General features: G+C 44.9%; 1 protein-coding gene across 1 annotated transcript in view; it reads left to right on the top strand.

Annotated features, from left to right (window-relative positions):
• Positions 1 to 23,307, top strand: part of NDUFS4 (NADH:ubiquinone oxidoreductase subunit S4) — a 106,645-nt gene that overhangs the window by 61,880 nt on the left and 21,458 nt on the right. The window contains exon 3 of the mRNA XM_033931489.1: positions 12,152 to 12,324. Within this exon, the coding sequence (XP_033787380.1) occupies positions 12,152 to 12,324 (173 nt within the window). The remainder of the gene's footprint in view (positions 1 to 12,151; positions 12,325 to 23,307) is intronic.

Here is a 23,307-nt window from a genome sequence, read left to right as displayed (position 1 = left end):
GTAGTAGTTCCGCTATTTCCTCCTTTAGTTCCTTCAGCACCCTTGGATGGATTCCATCCGGACCCGGGGATTTGTCAGTTTTTAGTTTTTCTATCTGTCTGCGCACATCATCAAGGCTCACTTCTATGGATGTTAACTTTTGTGCTTGATTTCCATTGAAGAATTGCTCAGGTTCCGGTATGTTGGTTGTGTCTTCGTTTGTGAATACAGATGAAAAGAACATGTTAAGTCTTTCTGCGACCTCTTTCTCTTCCTTCACCGCTCCCTTCCTGTCTCCGTCATCCAGTGGTCCCACCTCCTCCCTAGCCGGCTGTTTCCCTTTAACATATCTAAAGAACGGTTTGAAATTTCGTGCTTCCCTGGCTAGTCTCTCTTCATACTCTCTTTTGGCTTTTCGAACCACACGTATTAGGTTTGTTATGGTTGGGGTTTTGCTGTTTTCTAGGAGGATGAAGTTTGTTTTGTCAGAGTTAAGTTTGTTTGTGTTCTGTCATACATGTTGCTACTGTTTAGAGTGTTCTGTGTTTTGTGCCTATCATGGTGGGCGCTGGATGGTCGAAGGAGAGGAGAATGGTGATATCATTAAAGGGACACTGTGGAGAGGAACCCAAAAAAGCAGTAATGCTTACCCTGACTGAGCGATCCTCCACGTGCACTGCTGACAGTGGGAGCAGCCACAAGCTTCTGTATCCCCACTCTGATGAGCAGGTATGCGCGCTCCTGGTTCTCTCATTCACTTCTATTACAGCTACGGTGAGCCTCATCAGAGCGGGGATGCTGAATCAGCTGTCAGCGGCACACATGGAGGATCATTCAGTCAGGGTATATTACTTCTTTTTTGGGCCTCCCACTTTGAGCTTAGACTCCCTCAAAATGAACATGTCCCCTGCTGTAGCTAGTAGGGATCCCCAAACCTCACCAACTGACGGCCACCTCCTCCCCCTCCAACTCCCCAAGTTCTGCAGCTGGCAGCAGTATTGCAGAGCTGCTGCCTTCCCTCCTCCCTGCCCACCCCAGTGGCAGCTTGAGAATATTGCCTTTGGCTGCAAAGCTTGGAGATTTTGAGTTGCCAGACTGGAGGAAGATGCCTTCAGTTGGCAGGGCTTGGGAATCCCCACTAGCTCAAGTATTTATAAATTGCACTTAGGCGGGGAGAAACTTTGGTGCCCATCCACTAATTTTGGGCTCCAGTCCTTCCCCCAAATCAGATGTATATGACTACGCCACTGAATTCAAAAATAATTGTGATGCACATATCCCAAAGCTAACATTCCAGTTAATAAATTCAAAATAAAACATTTTTTTCTACCTTGTCTGGTTATTTTGTTTTTCCATCATCTTGGTCCCAGTTTCTCTCTCTGATTTTTGTCTATCTTTTTTTTTTTTTTTTTTTTTAATTATTTATTTATTTATACTTTTACAAATTAACATGTCAATCAGTGCTTGAAGGAAATATAACAATCCAATAAGAAAAACAGAGCACACTGTACACAAAGATCATTTTGACAAACAAAGATCATTTTGACTTGGTCATTTTAAAAGTAGCTCGCAAGACCAAAAAGTGTTGGCACCCTTGCCATAAACTGTTCCAGATAAACTGCCAGACATGTAGTAGGCAAAGCGTGAGCATACTCGGGTGTGGTGTGTCAAGTTTACACTTAAATTTCCTCCAGAAAATGATTTTATTTTCATTTTTATTTAAAGTATTACAGTACTAGATATTTTTTGTGGTTGCTTGAGAGTTTTTGTTAATTGAGTTCCAGTAATATGGTTGAAATTTTTTCAAATGACATAGAAATCTAATAGCTTTGTTCTGAACATCTTGAAGGCATTTAATTTCAGAAAAACCTATGCCTAAATAAACTACACTGCATTAAAAGTGTGATATGATAAAGAAATGAATCAAAGTGTTCTGAATTGTTTCATCAAGGTAGCTGTGCAGGAAACAAAATTGTCAGAGGCAGTAAAAGCTGACCTCACCAAGGACACCTGGGGAGCAAAGGAGAGTTGGTAGTTGATCATATTGACATATTTAAAGGAATTAGCTAGTGTAATTAGGCACCCAAGAAGACAGTGTGCAAGAGAGAGAGAGAGCAACCTCCCAGTAATCCAGGCTGCTACTGTTTTAGATAAAGGACAAAATTATTGCAGAGTTAAGATATGGAGGAAATTGAGACAGGAATTAGAGTCAACCTAGGTGACCTGGAAAATGTCATCTGCATAACTACTGTCAAAGTTTTGCATTAAGGCAGACAGAGGACTGAGAAAAGAGCAAGTACAGATCTATGTGGAACATCACAGGGTAAAGGAAAAGGAGTCAAGGTTGAGGTACCAAAAAAGAACAGTAAACAATCTTTATCCCAGGACAAGCAGGCAGCATATTCTCACATGTGGGTGACGTCATCTACGGAGCCCCAGCGCGGACAGCTTTTCAAGCAAACTTGATTGAAGTTTCAAGTTTGCTACACTTCACCACGCATGTGCATGCCTTCTTGCCCACTAGAGGGCGCATCCCACCTCGTGGTCCTCAGTTCAGTTTTTTCCGCGGAGCCAGAAGCCCTGTGGAAATTGAGCTCTGCTGTTTTTGCCTTCTGTCGCCGCGTCCGATGGATTTTGATCGGTCGCTGTGCTTTGCTTTATTTTTTTCGGTTGTTTTGATAGTTTCGTGAAAAAAAAAAATATATATTTTCTTTCCGTCGGCTCCGGGGGCTCCCGTGAGCCGCGGCCGCGACCGGCCTTGCTTTCGGCCGGGTCGGTTTTTCATGTCCCGTCCCTTGACGGGTTTCAAGAAGTGCACCCGGTGTGAGCGGTTACTTTCCATTACCGACCCACACCGGTGGTGCTTGCTCTGCTTAGGGCCTGAGCATCCGACTGACTCTTGCGATCGGTGCTCCACCTTTCAGGCCAGAGCGCTCCGCCGACGCCATGCCAGGATGGCAGAGCTCTTTGCGGTCGACTCCGCACCGGGGAAGGCCTCGACGTCGGCCTCGGCTTCGGCCCCGGCCTTGACCTCGGCCTCGGGATCCTCGGCTTCGCCGCATCCCTCGACATCGTAGCCTACTCCTTCGACTAAACCTGCCTTGGGTAAGTCCTCTCTTCCATCCCCGACTCCAGGGTCGACGAAGAAGCCATCTTCGGGCTCCTCAAAGGCGGGTGGGTCGTCCTCGGCTCCGCCCAGAACTTCGGCCACTAATGCCCCGAGGGAATACTCGAGACCGAGGTCGCCCTCCAGGGAGCATCCCCCGGCCTCGGACCTGCCCCAAATGGTGGGGATCCCGGCGTTCCAAGACTTGCTCCGAGCATTGATTGCCTCGGAGCTGTCTGGGGCCCTCGAGCACTTGCAGCAGGCTTCGACCTCGACAGCTTCGGCCTCGAGGGCCCCGACCTCGGCGGCCTCGGTCTCGACTCCCTCGATCTCGGGTACCGGGGCGGCACCGACCTCGGCCCCGACCTTACCCTCGACTTCGGCCTCGGGGGCCCTGCCTGAGAGAAGCGTAAGGCCCCGTGACAAGGTGCGCAGGGTGAGGCGGATCTCTTCCTCGAGGTCCTCACGGGACTCCTCACCCTCGGGCCGGCCTCGGGCGATGCGTCGTCCGAGGAAGCCTAAGCATTTGCGAGGTTCTCCTCGGCGACGTGGTCGCTCCTCGCCACTCGGGGGCGAGGCCTTGCGGGTCTCGGAGCTCCGCCTCGACAACCCGAGGCTGCTCCGTTCCCCCGTGAGAGGGGGTTCGCGTGACTCCTCGCCAAAGAGGAGGGGGCGTGTCTCGGTACCTCGGACACCTGGGACCTCTCCCAGGGGTTCTTCGAGACGTAGACGTTCCCCGACCCCCTCGAGGCCATTGGATCTGGCCTCTTGGGACTCCGGGTCCGGTAGGGAACCACGTTATTCCCACGAGGCTTCCCCCTTCTGTTCGGCGGAGAGGTCGAGAACCCCCTCGCCGCCCGCCAGACCGTCCTCCTTCTCCAGTTTCGTGCAGGACATGGCACGTGCCTTGGGTCTAGACCTCATGGCTGGATCTCAATACACCAAAGAGTTCCTCGAGGAGCAGGACCTTCCCACACCCCCGAGGGAAACCCCCCGACTTCCCTTGAATAAGGTCCTTCATCAGACCTTCCTTAAGAACCTGACTTCACCTCTTACGGTCACAGCAGTGCCGTCTAAGATGGAGTCCAAGTATAGGACTATTCCACCCAAGGGATTCGATAAGGCTCAACTCTCCCACCAGTCTTTGCTTGTTGAGTCGGCGCTGAAAAAGACACAACCCTCCAGAGTTTCTGTGGCGGTCCCGCCCGGCAGGGAGGGTCGGACCCTGGACAAGTTTGGTCGTCGCCTCTATTCGAATTCCCTTATGGCAACCAGGGTTCTCAATTATGCCTTTACATTCTCATCCTATTTACGTGGCATGGTGAAGGACCTGCCTCAGTATCACAAAGACCTACCGGATTCCCGTAGGGAAGGATTTGCCAGGTTTATGTCCAACCTGTCTCAATTGCGCCTGTACCTGTTTCACGCTGTGTACGACGCGTTTGAGCTGGTGTCGAGGGTGTCGGCATTTGCTGTAGCTATGCGCTGACTAGCGTGGCTACGCACCCTCCATATGGATCCAAACCTGCAGGAACGCCTAGTGGATTTACCTTGCGTGGGGTCCGAATTATTTGATGAATCCCTAGAGGCGGCGACCAAACGGTTGTCGGAGCAGGAGCGCTCGTTGGCCTCTTTGGTCCGTCCGAAACCTCGGGCCACGCCGCAGAAACCCTTCCGGCCTCCTCCGAGGCGTTACCCTCAGAAGTCGATGCCGGCCTTTTCTAGGCCTCCGCCACGGCGTCCACCTCAACAGGGAAGAGGGGGACAAATGAAACCTCAGGCGCAGGGTCCGTCCAAGCCAGCGCCGTCCTTTTGACGGGCTATGCGGATGGGGCCGGCCCCCCTCCGCGATCGCGCCGGACCCCCTTCCCATAGGGGGTCGATTCCGGTCCTTTTATGCGGCTTGGACCGAGATAACATCCGACGCTTGGGTGCTCCCGACCGTCTCCGAGGGCTATTCTCTCAACTTCTGGTCTGCGCTGCCGGAACAGTCACCGGGGGCTTGCCCATACAATCGGACCCAGCTCCCCATCCTCATGGCCGAGGCCAGGGCCTTGTTGAGGCTTCGGGCGGTGGAACCTGTACCCCCCGATCAGCGGGGGCGGGGGTTTTACTCCCGTTACTTTTTGGTCCCAAAAAAGACCGGGGACTTACGCCCCATTCTAGACCTCAGAAAGCTCAACAAGTTCCTGGTCCGGGAGCAGTTCCGTATGTTGTCGCTTCCGGTATTGTATCCTCTCTTGGAGGAAGGGGATTGGATGTGCTCCCTGGACCTGAAGGAAGCGTATACCCATGTTCCGGTGCATCCCACCTTCCGCAAATTCTTACGGTTCCAGGTGGGCGAGCTACACCTACAGTACCGGGTCCTCCCCTTCGGCCTGGCTTCGTCCCCTCGAGTCTTCACGAAGTGTATGGTGGTAGTCGCTGCAGCCCTGAGGTCTCGGGGGCTTCAGGTCTTCCCCTAGCTGGACGATTGGCTGATCAAGGCCCCGACCAGGGAGGGGGTTATCTCAGCGACCCTACAGTCTATCATCTTCCTTCAGCGACTGGGGTTCGAAGTGAACTTTCCCAAGTCGCAGTTGTGCCTGACCCAATCACTTCAATTTATAGGCGCAGTGCTGGACACTGTTCGCCTCCGTTCGTTCCTCCCTCCTCCTCGTTTGGAGGCTTTAGTTCGGTTGGGTCATAAGAACATAAGATTTCTCGGCTACCTGTTGTGTCGGCTCAGCGCATGATGATGCTTCTGGGCCACATGGCGTCTACGGTCCATGTCACTCTGTTCGCCAGACTGCACCTGAGAATTCCTCAGTGGACTCTGGCCTCTCAGTGGCGTCAGGATTGCGATCCTGTCTCTTGTCTCATAGCGGTGACTCCTTCTTTGAGACGATCGCTCCGTTGGTGGACCAACTCTTCGAATCTTTCCAGGGGTTTGCTCTTTCTCGTCCCTCCACATCGCAAGGTTCTGACCACGGACTCTTCGGAGTACGCGTGGGGGGCCCACCTCGACGGTCTACGGACCCAGGGCCTGTGGTCGGCGGAGGACCGACGCTGTCACATCAATGTGTTGGAGCTTCGTGCCATCTTTCTGGCGGCTCGAGCATTCTGCCACCTACTCCGCGATCAGGTAGTCCTCGTGCGAACGGACAACCAGGTGGCCATGTATTATGTGAACAAGCAAGGTGGGACGAGAAGCTCTGCGCCTTTGGGAATGGGCGATCTCCCAGAACATCTTCCTACAGGCGGTCTATATCCAGGGAGAACGGAACTGCTTGGCAGACAAACTGACCTCGGTTCCGGGGAAAATGGCGGAAGCACTGATAAAAGAAAACATCGATGAACATTTGGATAGAAACGAACTTCTGAAAACAAGCCAACATGGTTTCTGCAGGGGGAGATCGTGCCTAACTAACTTATTGCACTTCTTCGAAGGAATTAACAAAAGGATGGACAGGGGAGAGGAGACCCCATAGACATCATATACCTTGATTTCCAAAAAGCCTTTGACAAGGTGCCTCACGAACGTCTAGTCCGGAAACTGAAGAATCATGGGGTGGATGGAGACGTACATAGATGGATCAGAAACTGGTTGGCAGGTAGGAAACAGAGGGTAGGAGTGAAGGGCCACTACTCGGACTGGATGAGGGTCACGAGTGGTGTTCCGCAGGGCTCGGTGCTCGGGCCGCTGCTATTTAATATATTCATAAATGATCTAGAAACAGGGACGAAATGTGAGATAATAAAATTTGCGGACGATACAAAAATATTTAGTGGAGCTGGAACTAAAGAGGAATGCGAAGAATTGCAAAGGGACTTGAACAAACTGGGGGAATGGGCGGCGAGATGGCAGATGAAGTTCAACGTTGAGAAATGTAAAATATTGCATGTGGGAAGCAGAAACCCAAGGTACAACTATACGATGGGAGGGATGTTATTGAATGAGAGTACCCAAGAAAGGGACTTGGGGGTAATGGTGGACATGACAATGAAGCCGACGGCACAGTGCGCAGCAGCCGCTAAGAAAGCAAATAGAATGCTAGGTATAATCAAGAAGGGTATTCCCTCTAAGCTGAGCAGGAGTCCTCCACCCACAGTCTCACCAATAGAGGGTGCTGTTTTACTGTCACATTTTTCAATTGTGAGGGACAGGCAAGTTCTGCAGGACTCCAGGGAACATACCTGTCCTTAGCGACTGAAAATATTCCACCCCCTAGTGGTAGCAATGCAGCTGGAGGACACCTGCTCAGCTTAGAGGGAACACTTACAACCAGGACAAAAGAAGTTATCCTGCCGTTGTATCGGGTGATGGTGCGCCCGCATCTGGAATACTGCGTCCAATATTGGTCGCCGTACCTTAAGAAGGATATGGCGTTACTCGAGAGGGTTCAGAGGAGAGCGACATGTCTGATAAAAGGGATGGAAAACCTTTCATACGCTGAGAGATTGGAGAAACTGGGTCTCTTTTCCCTGGAGAAGAGGAGACTTAGAGGGGATATGATAGAGACTTATAAGATCATGAAGGGCATAGAGAGAGTAGAGAGGGACAGATTCTTCAAACTTTCTAAAAATAAAAGAACAAGAGGGCACTCGGAAAAGTTGAAAGGGGACAGATTCAAAACGAATGCTAGGAAGTTCTTCTTTACCCAACGAGTGGTGGACTACTGGAATGCGCTTCCAGAGGGCGTAATAGGGCAGAGTACAGTACTGGACTTTAAGAAAGGATTGGACAATTTCCTGCTGGAAAAGGGGATAGAAGGGTATAAATAGAGGATTACTGCACAGGTCCTGGACCTGTTGTGCCGCCGCGTGAGCGGACTTCTGGGCATGATGGACCTCAGGTCTGACCCAGGAGAGGCATTGCTTATGTTCTTATGTTCTTATGTTCTCAGTCGGCTTCTCCAGCCGCACGAGTGGTCACTCAACTCCAGAGTCCTGCGCGAGGTCTTCGACCGCTGGGGGACTCCGCGGGTGGATCTGTTTGCCTCTCCGGAGACTCACAAACTACCCCTGTATTGTTCTCGGATGTACTCCCTGGACCGTCTAGAAGCAGATGCCTTTCTTCTCGACTGGGGAGGGAAGTTCCTTTATGCGTTTCCTCCTTTTCCCCTGATCTTGAGGACGTTGGTTCATCTCAAATCATCCAGAGCCACTATGATTCTCATTGCGCCTCGGTGGCCTCGTCAACACTGGTTCTCCCTGCTTCTTCAACTCAGTGTCAGGGAGCCTCTGCTTCTGCCTGTGTTTCCCTCTCTGCTATCTCAGAGTCGGGGTTCGCTGTTTCATCCCAATCTTCAGTCGTTACACCTGACCGCTTGGTTCCTTTCCCCTTGACTTCGGTTCCTGTTTCTCAGTCGGTGAGGGAAGTTTTGGAAGCCTCGCGCAAGGTCTCGACCAGGCTTTGTTATTCCCAGAAATGGACCAGGTTTTCCTCCTGGTGTTCCTCGCGTCATCTGGATCCGGATTCGGTTCCGGTGTCTTCGGTGCTGGAATACTTGTTGCATCTGTCTAATTCAGGCCTGAAGACAACATCCGTTCGGGTGCATCTCAGTGCCATTTCTGCTTTCCATCGTCACTTGGAAGGACGTTCTCTTTCGCTTCATCCTCTGGTGACTCGTTTCATGAAGGGTCTAATCAATGTTTGTCCTCCTCTGAAACCTCCTCCCGTCGTTTGGGATTTGAATGTTGTCTTAGCTCAACTGATGAAACCTCCCTTTGAGCCTATCGACAAGTCTCTCCTGAAATTTCTTACTTGGAAGGTGGTATTTCTGATTGCCCTCACATCTGCTCGACGGATTAGTGAGCTGCAGGCTTTGGTTGCGGACCCGCCTTTTACTGTGTTTCATCATGACAAGGTGGTTCTCCACACCCATCCTAAATTTTTACCTAAAGTTGTGTCTGATTTCCACCTCAATCAGTCCATTGTTCTTCCTGTGTTCTTTCCTAAGCCCCACTCCCATCCTGGCGAGACGGCGCTCCACACGCTTGACTGTAAGAGGGCGTTGGCATTTTATCTCCAACGTACCAGGTCTCATCGGAAGGTTCCTCAATTGTTTTTGTCCTTTGATCCTAATCGTTTAGGACACCCTGTTTCCAAGCGCACCTTGTCCAACTGGTTGGCTGCTTGTATTTCTTTTTGCTACGCTCAGGCTGGTCTTACGCTCCCGGGTCGAGTCACGGGGCATAAGGTCCGGGCGATGGCAGCTTCGGTTGCTTTCCTCCGATCTACTCCTATGGAGGACATATGTAAAGCTGCCACTTGGTCTTCGGTTCATACGTTCACCTCCCACTACTGTCTGGACACTTTGTCCAGAAGCGACGGCCGGTTTGGCCAGTCGGTGTTACGTAATCTGTTTTCCTAAATTGCCATCCTCCCACCTACCCTTTTTTGGTTGGCTTGGAGGTCACCCACATGTGAGAATATGCTGCCTGCTTGTCCTGGGATAAAGCACAGTTACTTACCGTAACAGGTGTTATCCAGGGACAGCAGGCAGATATTCTCACAACCCGCCCGCCTCCCCGGGGATGGCTTCTTTGCTAGTTATGGAACTGAGGACCACGAGGTGGGATGCGCCCTCTAGTGGGCAAGAAGGCATGCACATGCGTGGTGCAGTGTAGCAAACTTGAAACTTCAATCAAGTTTGCTTGAAAAGCTGTCCGCGCTGGGGCTCCGTAGATGACGTCACCCACATGTGAGAATATCTGCCTGCTGTCCCTGGATAACACCTGTTATGGTAAGTAACTGTGCTATCTTGTAGGATGGACAATCTCCTTTGGAGCACTAGTGCAATAAGTCTAGTATCAGAAAGTCAGTTAAGCAGAAGGGTATGGTTCACCAGGTTGAATGCTCATGAAAGATCTAAGGAAATTGTCAGGGTCATCTGGCTTCCATCTAACATACTACCATGTTTCCCTGAAAATAAGACTTACCGGTACTCTGAAAATAAGCCCTAATTAGATCATGTCATCTTCAGCCTCCCCAGTTAGATAGGGGACACAGGCCCAAATTCTGTAACCAACGCCTAAAGTTAGGCACCTATTTCGGAGGCACCCAACTAGATAGGCGCCTATCTAAATTGACAGCAAGCTCCATTAAGCTTTTAAACCAGCACTAATTGAAACATAGGCGCCTATCAAGAAAAGCGCAATTCTGTAACAAGGCGCCTCTAAAAATTTTGGCGGCCTTAAAAAAAATAGGCGCTATGCATGTTAGGTGTGGACGTGGCTATATGTTGTGCCTAGAGCTGGCCTGTTTCTTGGGCGCCTCCAAAATAGGTTCCATTCAGCGCGATTCATTAAACAGCACCCAATTTTACTTGAATCATGCTAAACAGTGCCTAATTAGGCACCTAACATTTGGGCACGTCTTATAGAATTTATCCTTTAATGCCTATTAAGCCAAAACAGTCTTATTTTTCATTGTTACCTTTGGTTACAGCTGATATCTCTTCAAAACATACACACTGATCAAACTGTAGGGTTCAGGTTTATGTCTTCCTTCAAAAGTTTAACTAAATCTCTAGATCATAGTATAGTAAGCAAAAGCTACCGATTGCTTCCTTACACAGTCACTAGATTGGCATCTCCAATGGTCTCACTCTGTCAAGGCATATTTAAATTACATTAAGGTACAGGCCTGAACTGCCTCTCCTTTTTGGGTTTTGCAAGTCCCATACTTAAGCTCCCTCTCATGATTTGCCATTAAGTTTATAGTCATCCAAACAGCCAGAAAAACTAGTAAAGCTGATGTCTAGAACATTCAGCCACATTATTTTCATTAATACAATTATACCCACAGCCACTATATAGAGCAGGGGTCTCCAACCTTTTGGCTTCCCTGGGCCGCATTGGCTGGAAAAAATGTTTCTGGGGCCGCACAAACACCGCAGAGAAGGGAGCTAGCAAGGCAGTAAACACCCGGGGGCAGCAGAGGAAAACACTGCATCGCCCTCAACCGGGGCCGCACAAAATACTTCACGGGGCCGCAGGTTGGACACCCCTGCTATAGAGGTTGCTGTAACCACATAGGGAGATTGCTGCCATACCTTTGCTCTTGAATTTGACACATTCTTTGAGCATGTAGTATTTGAGTATTTTGTTACATTACATTGGTTACCAGTATCTTTTCATGTACAATTTAAAATCTTAAAACTTGTTCAACAAGGCATCTATTATAATATGCCAGATTATCTGGCTAATTGCCTGTTGCGGTTCAAACCATCCAGGGCACTGAGATCTGAAAATCGTATGTTGCTTGATACAGAGAAATTGAACATTGTTTGATATGTGTGAGCTAAAAAAATCTTGCTTTTCTACGGCTGGGCCCGTTCTGTGGAACGCCATGTCTGGCACGCTGAAGTTTTGTAATAATTTGTTGCAATTCAAAAAATTGCTAAACTAAAGTAAACCTTAGGTTTGTATACCGCATCATCTCTACATTCACAAAACTCGGCATGGTTAACAGGAGTTAGGGTAGAAAGGAACTCCAGAAGAGGGAAGGATGAAGAGGAAATTTAGAGGACTAGAATAATCAGAGAGGGAGGAAGAGTTACATTTTTGAGAATAACCAGGTTTTCAGATGTTTACGGAAGAGTTGGAGGGAGCTCAGATTCCTAAGAGGGGAGGTAAGGTTGTTCCAGAGCTCAGTGATTCTAAAAGGGAGGGAGGAACCTAGTTTTCCTACAAGGGAGACGCCTTTTAGAGAGGGAAAGGAGAGTTTCAGTTTTTGGGTGGATCTGGTGGAATTGGGGTTAGAGGAATTCCAAGAAAGAGGAATAAAGGGGGGAGGATGCCTCTTTGTACAGGTGTTTTTCTGTTAGCTCTCTACTTCTCAACGAAGATTATGTTATTATTAAGACACTTATGTGATAGTGTTTGTATCCCTGACCTCTGTTTTTTACTCGTTATGTACTTGGTCTTGTAAGACTGTATGCATTATATGTGTGTATGTGAATTGTGAGCCGCTTTTGAAAAAAAAGCAGATTATAAATGTTTTAAATAAATAAACAAGACACATTGACATTTGGTATCTGTAATGTACTATATAATTTATGAATATTTGTATTTTTCTAGGATATCACATCTTTAACTGGTGTGCCAGAGGAGCATATCAAAACAAGAAAAGTTCACATTTTTGTTCCCACACGAAATGCCATGCAGGCTGGTGTAAACAATACTAAGAAGTGGAAGATGGAGTTTGATACCCGGGAGCGCTGGGAAAATCCTTTGATGGGCTGGGCCTCCACGTAAGTTTATGTAAAAGCTAAAGTTACAAAATGTTTGTCAGTTAAGTTCAGTTCTTCCTGTACTAGGTCCCATAGAAAGGTGGTTTAATTATGGGGTTTCTCTGTAGCCATCTTGTATATAAAAAAAAAAACCCAAAGACTCTCTGGGTATTGGCTTAGATTTTAACTTCATAGTTAAGAGCCTAAGAACATAAGAACTGCCATACTGGGACAGACTGAAGGTCCATCAAGCATAGTATCCTGTTTCCAACTGTGGCCAACCCAGGTCCCAAGTACCTAGCAATATCCCAAGTAGTAAAACAGATTTTATGCTGCTTATCCAAAAAATAAGCAGTGGATTTTCCCAAGCCATCTCAATAATAGCCTATGGACTTCTCTTTTAGGAAATTATCCAAATCTTTTTTAAACCCCGCTAAGCTAATTGATTTCACCACATTCTCTGGCAATAAATTCCAGAGTTTATTTACACGTGTGAAGAAATATTTTCTCCAGTTTGTTTTCACTCTAATACAAGTACTTAGTAGCTTCTTCGCATGCTCCCTAGTCCTAGTATTTTGGGAAAGAGTAAACAAGTGATTCACATCTACCTTTTCCATGCCACTCAGTATTTTATAGACCTCTATTATATCACCCCTGAGCCTTGTCGTCTCCAAGCTGAAGAATCCTAGCCGCTTTACCCTTTTCTCATAGGGAAGTCATCCCATCACTTTTATCATTTTCATCACCCTTTCTCTGTACCTTTTTTGAGATACAGCGACCAAAATTGCACACAGTATTTGAGGTATGGCCATAACATAGAGCAATACAAAGGCATTATAACATTTTCATATTTGTTCTCTCTTCCTTTCCTGATAATTCCTAACATTCTATTTGCTTTCTTAGCCACTACCGCACATTGAGTTGAAGATTTCAACGTATCCTCAACGATGACACCTACATTCTTTTCTTTGGCATCCTAATGTGGAACCCTGCATCACATAGCTATAATTCGGGTTCCTCTTTCCCACATGCATCATTAAACTTTAACTGTCATTTTGATGCCCAGCCTCCCAAAGTCCTCTTGCAATTTAACAAATTTGAACAACTTTGTGTCATCAGCAAATGTAATTATCTTACTAGTTATTCCCATCTCTAAATCATTGATAAATATGCTAAAAAGCAGCGGTCTCAGCACAGACTCCTGGGGAACACCACTATTTACCCTTCTCCATTGAGAATATTGACCATTTAAACCTATTCTCTGTTTTCTGTCTTTCAACCAGTTCTTAATTCATAATAGGACATTACCTTCTATCCCATGACTTTCTAATTTCCTAAGAAGTCTTTCACGAGGTACTTTGTACTTTGTCAAATGTCTTTTGAAAATCCAAATGCATAATACCAACCGGCTTACCTTTATCTACATGTTCGTTCACCCCTTCAAAGAAATGCAGTAAATTGATGAGGCAAGATTTCCCATGAATAAATCTATGTTGACTTTCTCTTGTTAATTAATCCATGCTTAATGCACATGTTCTGTCATTTTGTTCTTTATAATAGTTTCTACCATTTTGCTCGACACCAACGTAAGACTTACTGGTCTATAATTTTCTGGATTACCTCTGTAACCTTTTTAAAAAAGTGGCATCTCATTTTCTACCCTCCAGTCTTCTGGTACTAAGCTAGATTTTAAACAAAAATTACATATTACTAACAATAGCTCTGCAAGTTCATTTTTCAATTCTATCAGCATTCTGGGATGTATACCATCCAGTCCAGGTGATTGCTATTCTTCAATTTATCAAATTGACCCATTACATCTTTCAGTGTTACAGAGATTTGTTTCAGTTTCTCATCGGAATTGAATACCATTTCTGGCACTGATAATTCCCCCCACTCTCCTCTGTGACCTTGTCTTCTCTTTTTACCCCTTGGTCATCTAACAGTACAATTGATTCTCTTCCAAGCTTCTTGCTTTTAATAATATATAAAATAGTTTTTACTGTGTGTTTTTGCTTTCAGTGCAATCTTCTTTTTCAAGTTCTCTTTGCTTTCCTTATTAGTAACTTGCATTTGACTTGCCATTCCTTGTGATGTTTACAATTATTTTCAGCCAGATCATTCTTCTACTTTCTGAAGGATTCTTTTTATCTCTTATAGCTTTCTTCACTTCACTCGTTAACCATTTAGTCTTCCTTCTTCCTTTTTTAATACATAGAATATATCTAGTCTGGGCTTCCAGAATGGTGTATTTGAATAACAAGCAGGCAAAAGAAGAACACCTCGCCTTAAAATGTACAACAGTACACTGAGAAAAGGCAAGGGAGCTGTCCTTTCAGCTAACCAAAAGTCTTTATTAATATGAGTCCCAACAAGGATCCTAGTTTCGGCATTGTTAAACACCTTCCTCAGGGGGGACACTATGAATACATAAAAACATATAAAGCATACTTGAAAAACATATAGAGCATATTTTTAAAAACATTAAAACTGAAGACACATCTATATATAAAAGATTTAGTGAGTCTTTGCTATTCTCTGCCACCCTCATTTGCATGATCTTTTTTGGAGAATTACTTGCTTTTTTAAAATTGCTACTATAACGGCTGCAACAGCAGCCCATCATTTTTTTTTTTAACTTTTTTTTTTTTTTTTTTAATCTAGACTTTAGTGGCTAAAAATCTATAGTGATTGCTGTCGCTATTAAAGTGTTTGAGGCTTTTTCTCCACCTCATTGTTAAATGTGGTTCTCTGCAGGCAAACCCACCACTGGCTGGTAACATTGATATTAATTTGAAGATCATACCATACATTTTCTATACTGCAAGTTTTAACAAGATTTCTAATCAGTGGTCATAAACAATGAATTATAGGCTTGAAGAAGTAGAAATTTCTTCATTTTGAATTATAGGCTTGAAGAGAAGAGATGAGTCTTTAGCATTCTCCTAAAATTGTAATATGTGTCCAGTTGACACAAGTAAATATGCAAAAGTGAATTTGTATAACTTCTTTTGGTGTACATGCAGGAGTGAAGGGAAAGCTAGCTTAAAGTGCTGCATCGCCCTTGAGTTGAAAAAGAGTTTGAAACAATGATGTCCCAGATTAGTCCTATGGAATGCTCTCCATACAAGGCTTTGTGAACCATGGAATAGTTTGCCAACTTAATTATGCTACTGTAAAGATTAGATCACTTTAAAAAGACAAGTAAATCATGGCTCTTTGACTTGCATTTTCCATCAAAATTGGATTATTAATATTTTTATGATTGTATATTGTGTAATCCTTCTTGAAGGATTATATACAGTACATGGCACAAGGGCCCATGATAGCGTGTCCCGGATTGGTTATATTTTTGTTTGTCAGATCCTTTTTGGTAAAGTGACTGAGACAATGATTGGTCTTCCTGGAGTATTGAACCACACCCCATTTGTGTAGTCTTAAGGAGTTTAGGCATATAGCGGATGTAAAGCAATGGATATATACCCAGTCGTCTTTTTAGGAGCACTGATTTCCAGACTTATGTAAGGTATAAATGAAAGGAGTTTCAGGAACTTAATGCAGAACACCAAAGAACTCCAGGTTTCTTTTGGGAATCTATAAAAGCAGTATTGTAGGGAGATATAGCTTATGTCACATTGGAAAAAGGTGCTATGTTAGTGCATATTAGTTCTAGAGAGGTAGCTCAAGTGGGACAAGATGATCTAAACAAAGGGACTTTTAGACCATGTGAGAGCCTTTTGAGGCTTCCCAAGTGTCTTGAAAACAGCCATTCATGAGCATATTAAAAAAGAGATGTGCTACTTTAAAACTCAGTGATATAAGTTTTGTTATAAACCAGGGGTAGGTGGGATGCCAAATCTGACTAGGCCATGGCTGAGTCTCAGGTATGTAGATACACTACATATGACTCAGGAGCTCTTGTTAATAATTCCTAGCACAGGGGAGATCCAAGATGGCTGCTACCTGAATGATCGGGTACACGCTGCCGACCAAAGCACTCCTATTACCTGATCTTTTGCCGGTGACTGTTGTTTTCAGCCTGGTTTCACTTGTCCTTTTGACGCGATGCCGAAGAGGAAAGGCAGGAGCGCTGCTGGTGCCTTGCGGTGCTCCGAGGGCCCGTCCCTCGGCAATATTGAGGAGCTGCTTCGGAGGACATCAGGGAAAGGGCGAGACTGCCAGCAGAGGAAGCAGCAAGGCTCACTGGCATCGGGAACCAACGGTAGGCAGCTTCTCCGTGCGGGAGGGGGTGCTGGGGGATTAATCGGTCGTCGGGGGGGGTGCGAGCGGTCCTTCGGGGTGGGGGGGCCAGTGGTCCTTCGGGGTGGGGCATTAGGCTTTCAGGGTGGGGACAGGACTTTAAGGGGGGACAGGACTTCAAGGGGTGGGGGGGCCAGTGTGGTTAGAAAACTGAGCGGCAAGCATGCTCAGACCATCTTCTTTGTCTGTAGATGGTCTGCGCATGCTTACAGATCTGGGAGCAGGTCAGGGCGGCGAAAGGAGAGTCGGGACGAGAGGAGACTCGGGGCAGGGCGGCGAAAGGAGAGTCGGGACGAAAGGAGAGTCGGGGCAGAGGGCAGGGCGGCGAGAGGAGAGTTGGGACGGCAGAAGGAGATTTAAATTCATGGAGCAGCATGCGCGGTATACGCGTGTGTGCGGTATATAATAATTTCTTTACATAAATTTAGGTTTCCTGCGTGCTATACCCGTGCGCATTTTACACAGGTGCGCGGTATATGCGTGAAAATACGGTAATTCGAATCTTAGAAGAAAAGTGGAGTCATTAGAGAATCAACTGCGTAGCGATAACTTGAGATTGATAAACTTTCCAAGAATAATTATGATTACACCTAGAGATTTGCTTAGGAGATATTTATTAGAAATACTTGAAGTTCCAGAAGATAATCTTCCACCATTTTCTCAAGTTTATTATCTCCCCAGTAAAACTCCGCATCAACAACAACTTGACCCTACTGAAGGACAAGTATTGAATATAACTGAGATCTTGGAGAAGTCAGACAACGATGTGGTAACACCTGCAACTTTAGTAGCCACATTGGCTCTTTCTAAAGATAAATCTTGGTTATTGAGACTATTTCTAAAGAATAAACAGAAGGAATTTCTTGAATGTAAAATTCAAATGTTCCCTGATGTTTCAAGGGAAACTCAAAAACGTAGACGTGATTTTCTTTTTTTGAAACCGGGGGTCACCTCATTGGGGGCTACTTTTTATTTAAGACATCCTTGTAAGTGCATTATACGTTATTATTCCATTAAATACGCATTTTTTAAGCCCCAACATTTGACTAATTTTCTGGCTATGTCCCACCTGGACAAGGAGAAAATTTAAGCTTGAGCTCTAAAAGAAAATAGTAACTCTCTTCCCGATCTGTAGATATATCATTACTCCTTTTTGATTGTTTTTCTTGATTTTCTCGCAATTAAAATCTTGGATCTAAAGAGGACTTGAGTTAAATTTACCATGACAGTTTTTCTTGTAAACTGCTTAATTTTTTAAGTATGGATCTTATATGATTGTAATATGCTTGGTTAAATTTGCTTTCTGTACAAGTTTTACTTGATATTATATTGAAATCAATAAAAATACTTAAATATAATTCCCAGCACATTGGTAGGGCTTTTAGCACATTCTATTCAGCCCGGTATGAAGAAGAATGAGTAAATTCAGAGATGATCACTCAGTTGTGGGAGAACATTCCATTATCCACCCTGAATGATGAACAGAAGGCTGAGTTGAATGTATTCCTAACTGTAGCAGAGGTATAGAGAATCATTCAGAAAGTAATTCTATAATGTCTAATGGTTTCAGGGACAAATTATATAAAATTGTTGAACACCAGGTTGCCCACCAACACCATCAATGCTGTGTTCTAGGAGACATGATTCTTATCCTAAGAAGGCATTCGTCACAGTGATACCTAAGCCTTGAAAGAAATGATACAACTTGAGGTTATATAGGACCATATCCCAACTTAATTTTGATATCAAGGATTTAGCTAAGATCCTGACCACAAAGAAGCTGCCCATGATGGTGACGGTAGGCTTTGCATTGGGATGATATTCAGTTTTACATGCTAGGAAAGTGATGACAACCATAGAATATCATCAGAGAGAAATGTACTATCCCTACTTATCAGCTTCAGTGCCAAGAAGGCACTTGATAGGGTAGGCTGGTAATTTGAGGGCAAATTAAAAGCACTTGTTAAATTATGCAATTACCAGAACAGCAGTTACCAGAACGGAACTAGCGAAATGCAACATATGTACTCATACATTGCCTGTTAGATAGTTCATCCATACACAGTGCAGCACTCGGCCTTTAGTCATGTGGCAGTCACGAGGTCAGAAACATGGATGCTTCATTGCAAGATTGCACCATCGAAAAACAACGTGCAGTAGTGTGCTTTCCTGGGGCAGAGGGAATGAAACCTGTGGAAATTCACCATTCGATATTGGCTCAGTATGGACAAACAGTGTCCATAGCATGGGCAAACAGTGAACAGTGCTGCAAAATGATTCTAAACCTCCAATTCACAGAAAAAGAAGAGGAATGTTGTCCAAAACAGCCTTGCTGCATCATGACAATGCATGTCCTCATACAGCAGCAGCGAGAGTACAGCAGCTTGAATTTAAACATCATCCATATTCTCCTTACAACCTGGATCTGGTGCCTAGCAATTATCACATCTTTGGTCCACTGAAGGAGATGCTGCAAGGTAACAGATTCACCTCTGATGATGAAGTAAAGGAAGCAGTGCTCACCTGGCTTCGGGAGCAGCCAAAAAACAACATCTCTGCAGGTTTGCAGAAGCTAGTTGAACAATACAACAAATGCATCATCTTGCATGGGGACTGAGTGGAAAAGTTATATGTTCAATTGCTCACAATTACTTCTATCAAAGCCATTAAATGTATTTTTCCTTTACTTTTTGATTTACCCTTGTAATAATTCCAGGTGTTAATAGCTCTATGGGGGAGGAGGCTTTTGAGCAGCAGTGAAAGCACTTTACATGAGCCCAAAAGCTGCTGTAGTTGTTAATGGCTATGCAACTCCACCCTTTTCACTAAAATGGAGCACTAAGCAGGGAAGTCCCCTGTTTTTCAAATGCTTATTGATCCAAATCAAATAGAGATCCAGAGGAGGTGTATACAGGATATTACTTTTAAAGAAACCTCTTTTGCTGACAACTTTTGATTCATCTTACTATATAATCCAGAGCATTTAGTAGCAGAGCTGTTAAGCTTAAGCATTTGGGGATTGTTCAGGCTTGACATTGAACTAAGCTAAAATGGAAGCCATGATACTGTTACATAACATAACATAGCATATACACACTCAGTGGAACCAAAGGCTGACTTATCAGATATTAATAATGATTAATAATCACTTCTATCCTTATAACAAAAGGAGGGGAAAAAAGACCTCAGTGGCTGCGCTGGTGGAACAAAATCATACTGGTGGTCTGAAGAAGCCTAAAAGTATAATTAATTTTTTGATCATCAGAAGTAAGACTGCTTAATAATAATGTAATTGTTTCCTACAGAATTACAGTATGCCTGCACTGATTAACTGTTAGTATACAGTCTTTACTTCCCCTGAAGAAGCTGCAGGTGAAACAGAAGTGCTCCTTAGGGATTCTTAAAGATGAGTTGTATTTTTTGAAATTAAATAATTGCAGACATTATTGAATTACTATATCACTGCATCATTGAAGATGGGAGGTTTTTTGGCCTATGATTGTATTGAGATTGGGATTTGCAGCACAGTATAATTTTCATCGGTGCAGTTTGCCCCGCTCACTGAATTATTTTTTTCCCTCCTTTTGTTGTATATAAGGATAGAAGTTATTATTAATCATTATTATTTTTGCCTACCCCTCCCTGCAAGGAAACAAGCTTACGTGACAAAACTACTATCCTATCAAGCAGCTCATTTCCATTGGGAACTACTCCCCATTATAGGGTCGTCTTCATCATACAGGCGAGGATTGAAAATATCCTTGCATTTCAGGCGAGGATTGAAAACATACTTGTTCAACAAATTCCTATTAGAGCATTAAACCATGTGCCCTTTTTGTGTGTCTCACATGCTCCTCAAGATGATGGAAAAAGTTCTATGCACAGACTCATTCAACTCTTACTACCTGTGTGTATATATTGGACAGTATATTTAAGAGTGGACCTTATCCAATTGGTAAGTATATAGTTGACATACCATAAATTTATTTATATACCACAAAACCTTGCAGTTTGATGCGGTTAACAATAAAAGAAAAACTGTACAAACAGTGGTATACAAACTTAAGCTAAGAAAAAAATTTTAAACAGAAAAATCTTCAGCAGTTTCCTAAAATGTTGGTATGAAATAGTTATCAAAATACTAAATTCCTTATCCCATATGTCAGCCTGAAAAGACAATAATCTTTGAAAATATCTTTTATGTGAACAACCTTTTACAGAAGGAAGAGAGAACAAAGTAAAATTTCATAGTAAACATCTAAGGCCTAATTCTCTATAGCAGTGTTTCTTAACTTGGTCCTGGAGTACCCCCTTGCCAGACAGGTTTTCAGGATATCCACATTGGATTTGCATACACTGCCTCTATTATATGCAAATTTCTTTCATGCATGTTCATTGTGGATATCTTGAAAACCTGGCTGGAAAAAGGATATTCCAGGACTGAGTTGAGAAACACTGCTCTATAGGATGCCCAGTCTCAGCAGCTGCCAAAGTGGCTTTTGAGAATCGAACACAGGACATCCTATATAGAATCGCCCTGTCTAATCCTGTCTAATTGACCATGTGACATCTTCTTACCGGAAACTGCATTGGTTGCCAGTGGAGGTGCGAGTGAAGTTCAAATTTGGTTGTTTCTGTTTCAAGATGTTGTTTGGTTTAATGCCTAAATATATAATTGAGCTCTTTTCTTTTGCAACAAGTAAATATAGGAGAAACTCGCATTTGAATTTCGTCTTTCCGTCTTCTAGAGGTTGTAAATTTTAAAAAATCATCAATGTCTTATCATACCAAGCGGCATTTTGGGGTAAGGACCTGGAACATCTGATCAAGCTTTCTAATTCATATGTGGAATTTAGGAGACATCTAAAGACACAATTGTTCTTGAAATATCTGGATAATTAGCTTGTATGGATAATTGTAAGCTTAGTAATCTATTTAGACTCGTATACCTAGACTTCAGCAAGGCTTTTGACAGCGTTCCACACCGCAGGCTGCTGAACAAGATGGAATTGATGGGGTTAGGAGAGACACTAAGTGCATGGGTTAAAGATTGGCTAAGTGGCAGACTCCAGAGAGTGGTAGTTAACGGTACCCTCTCTAAAACATCAGAGGTGACCAGCGGAGTGCCGCGGGGCTCAGTCCTGGGCCCACTCCTCTTCAACATATTCATTGGGGATCTGACTCAAGGGCTTCAAGGCAAGGTAACCTTATTCGCTGATGACGCCAAATTATGCAATATAGTAAGCAACGGCAATCTACAGGATACTATGGCGCATGACCTGCGTACATTAGAAAGTTGGTCCTCGACCTGGCAGTTGGGCTTCAACGCCAAGAAATGTAAGATCATGCATCTCGGAAACAGAAATCCATGCAGAGCTTACACCTTGAATGGAGAAACCTTATCCAAAACTACAGCAGAACGAGATTTAGGAGTAATCATCAGTGCAGACATGAAAACTGCCACTCAAGTGGAGAAGGCTTCATCTAAGGCACGGCAGATGATAGGTTGTATCAAGAGAAGCTTCGTCAGCAGGAAGCCTGAAGTCATTGTACAGAGCCATGGTGAGACCTCATCTGGAATACTGTGTGCAATTCTGGAGGCCGCACTACCGTAAAGATGTGCTAAAAATTGAGTCGGTTCAGCGGATGGCCACCAGGATGGTCTCGGGGCTAAAGGGTCTCTCGTATGAAGAAAGACTGAACAAATTGCAGCTCTACACTCTCGAAGAATGTAGGGAGAGGGGAGACATGATTGAGACATTTAAGTACATTACGGGACATGTCGAGGTGGAAGATATCTTTCTTCTCAAAGGACCCTCGACAACAAGAGGACATCCACTCAAACTCAGGGGAGGGAAGTTTCGTGGAGACACCAGTAAAGAGTGATCGAGCATTGGAACAAGCTTCCAGTGCAGGTGAACAAAGCCAGCAGCATCCCAGACTTTAAGAATAAATGGCATACCTATGTGGGATCCCTACGAGGGTCAAGCAAAGGAATAGGGTCACTGGGGTATAGACCTGAAAGAGCGGGTCAATAGAATGGCAGTATAACTATAATCAAGGGGGTCAGTAGACTTAAAAGGGTGGGTCAACAGTGTGGGCAGACTTGATGGGCTATAGCCTTATCTGCCGTCATCTTTCTATGTTTCTATAATTTTATTCTAATCATTTTATTTCTATCTCTTATTCAATTGTATTTTTAATCTTTTGTAAACCGAACAGAACTTCATGGTACTGCGGCATATAAGTTGTTGTTGTTGTTATTATTATTATTAATCACCCCAATTCTCTAACTGGTGTCTGTCATAGGCGCCGTTTAGAGAATCTCATTGCCACTGAGCTGATCACGACAAGGGAATCTCCCTGCTGCGATCAGCTCAGCAACAGGGAACCCCCAAACACCCCCCCTCAAGGGATGCCCACTCCATCCTGCCATACCACCACCCCCAAAGCATCCACCGGCAGGAGGAGTGCCCAATCCCTCCTGCCAGAACCCCCCCGCAGGGGTGCCCAATTCCTCCTGCCAGAACTTCCCCTAAAACACCCCCCCACCAAACTACAATAGGCAGGAGGGATGCCCACTCCCTTCTGCCAGAACACCCCCCTTCGAAGCACCCACCCAACCGTGATAGGCAGGAGGGATGCCCATTCCCTCCTGCTCAAATGTGCCCCCCCCCCACCCAGGGACTGACCTACCACCCACCCACCGGGCAAGCTCTCTAAATGGGAGACCAACTCCCTCCC

Source organism: Geotrypetes seraphini, chromosome 1, assembly GCF_902459505.1.
Source record: "Geotrypetes seraphini chromosome 1, aGeoSer1.1, whole genome shotgun sequence".
Classification (NCBI taxonomy): Eukaryota; Metazoa; Chordata; class Amphibia; order Gymnophiona; family Dermophiidae; genus Geotrypetes; species Geotrypetes seraphini.
Note: the sequence above shows the minus strand (reverse complement) of the source record. Positions and strands in the feature narration are given on the sequence as shown.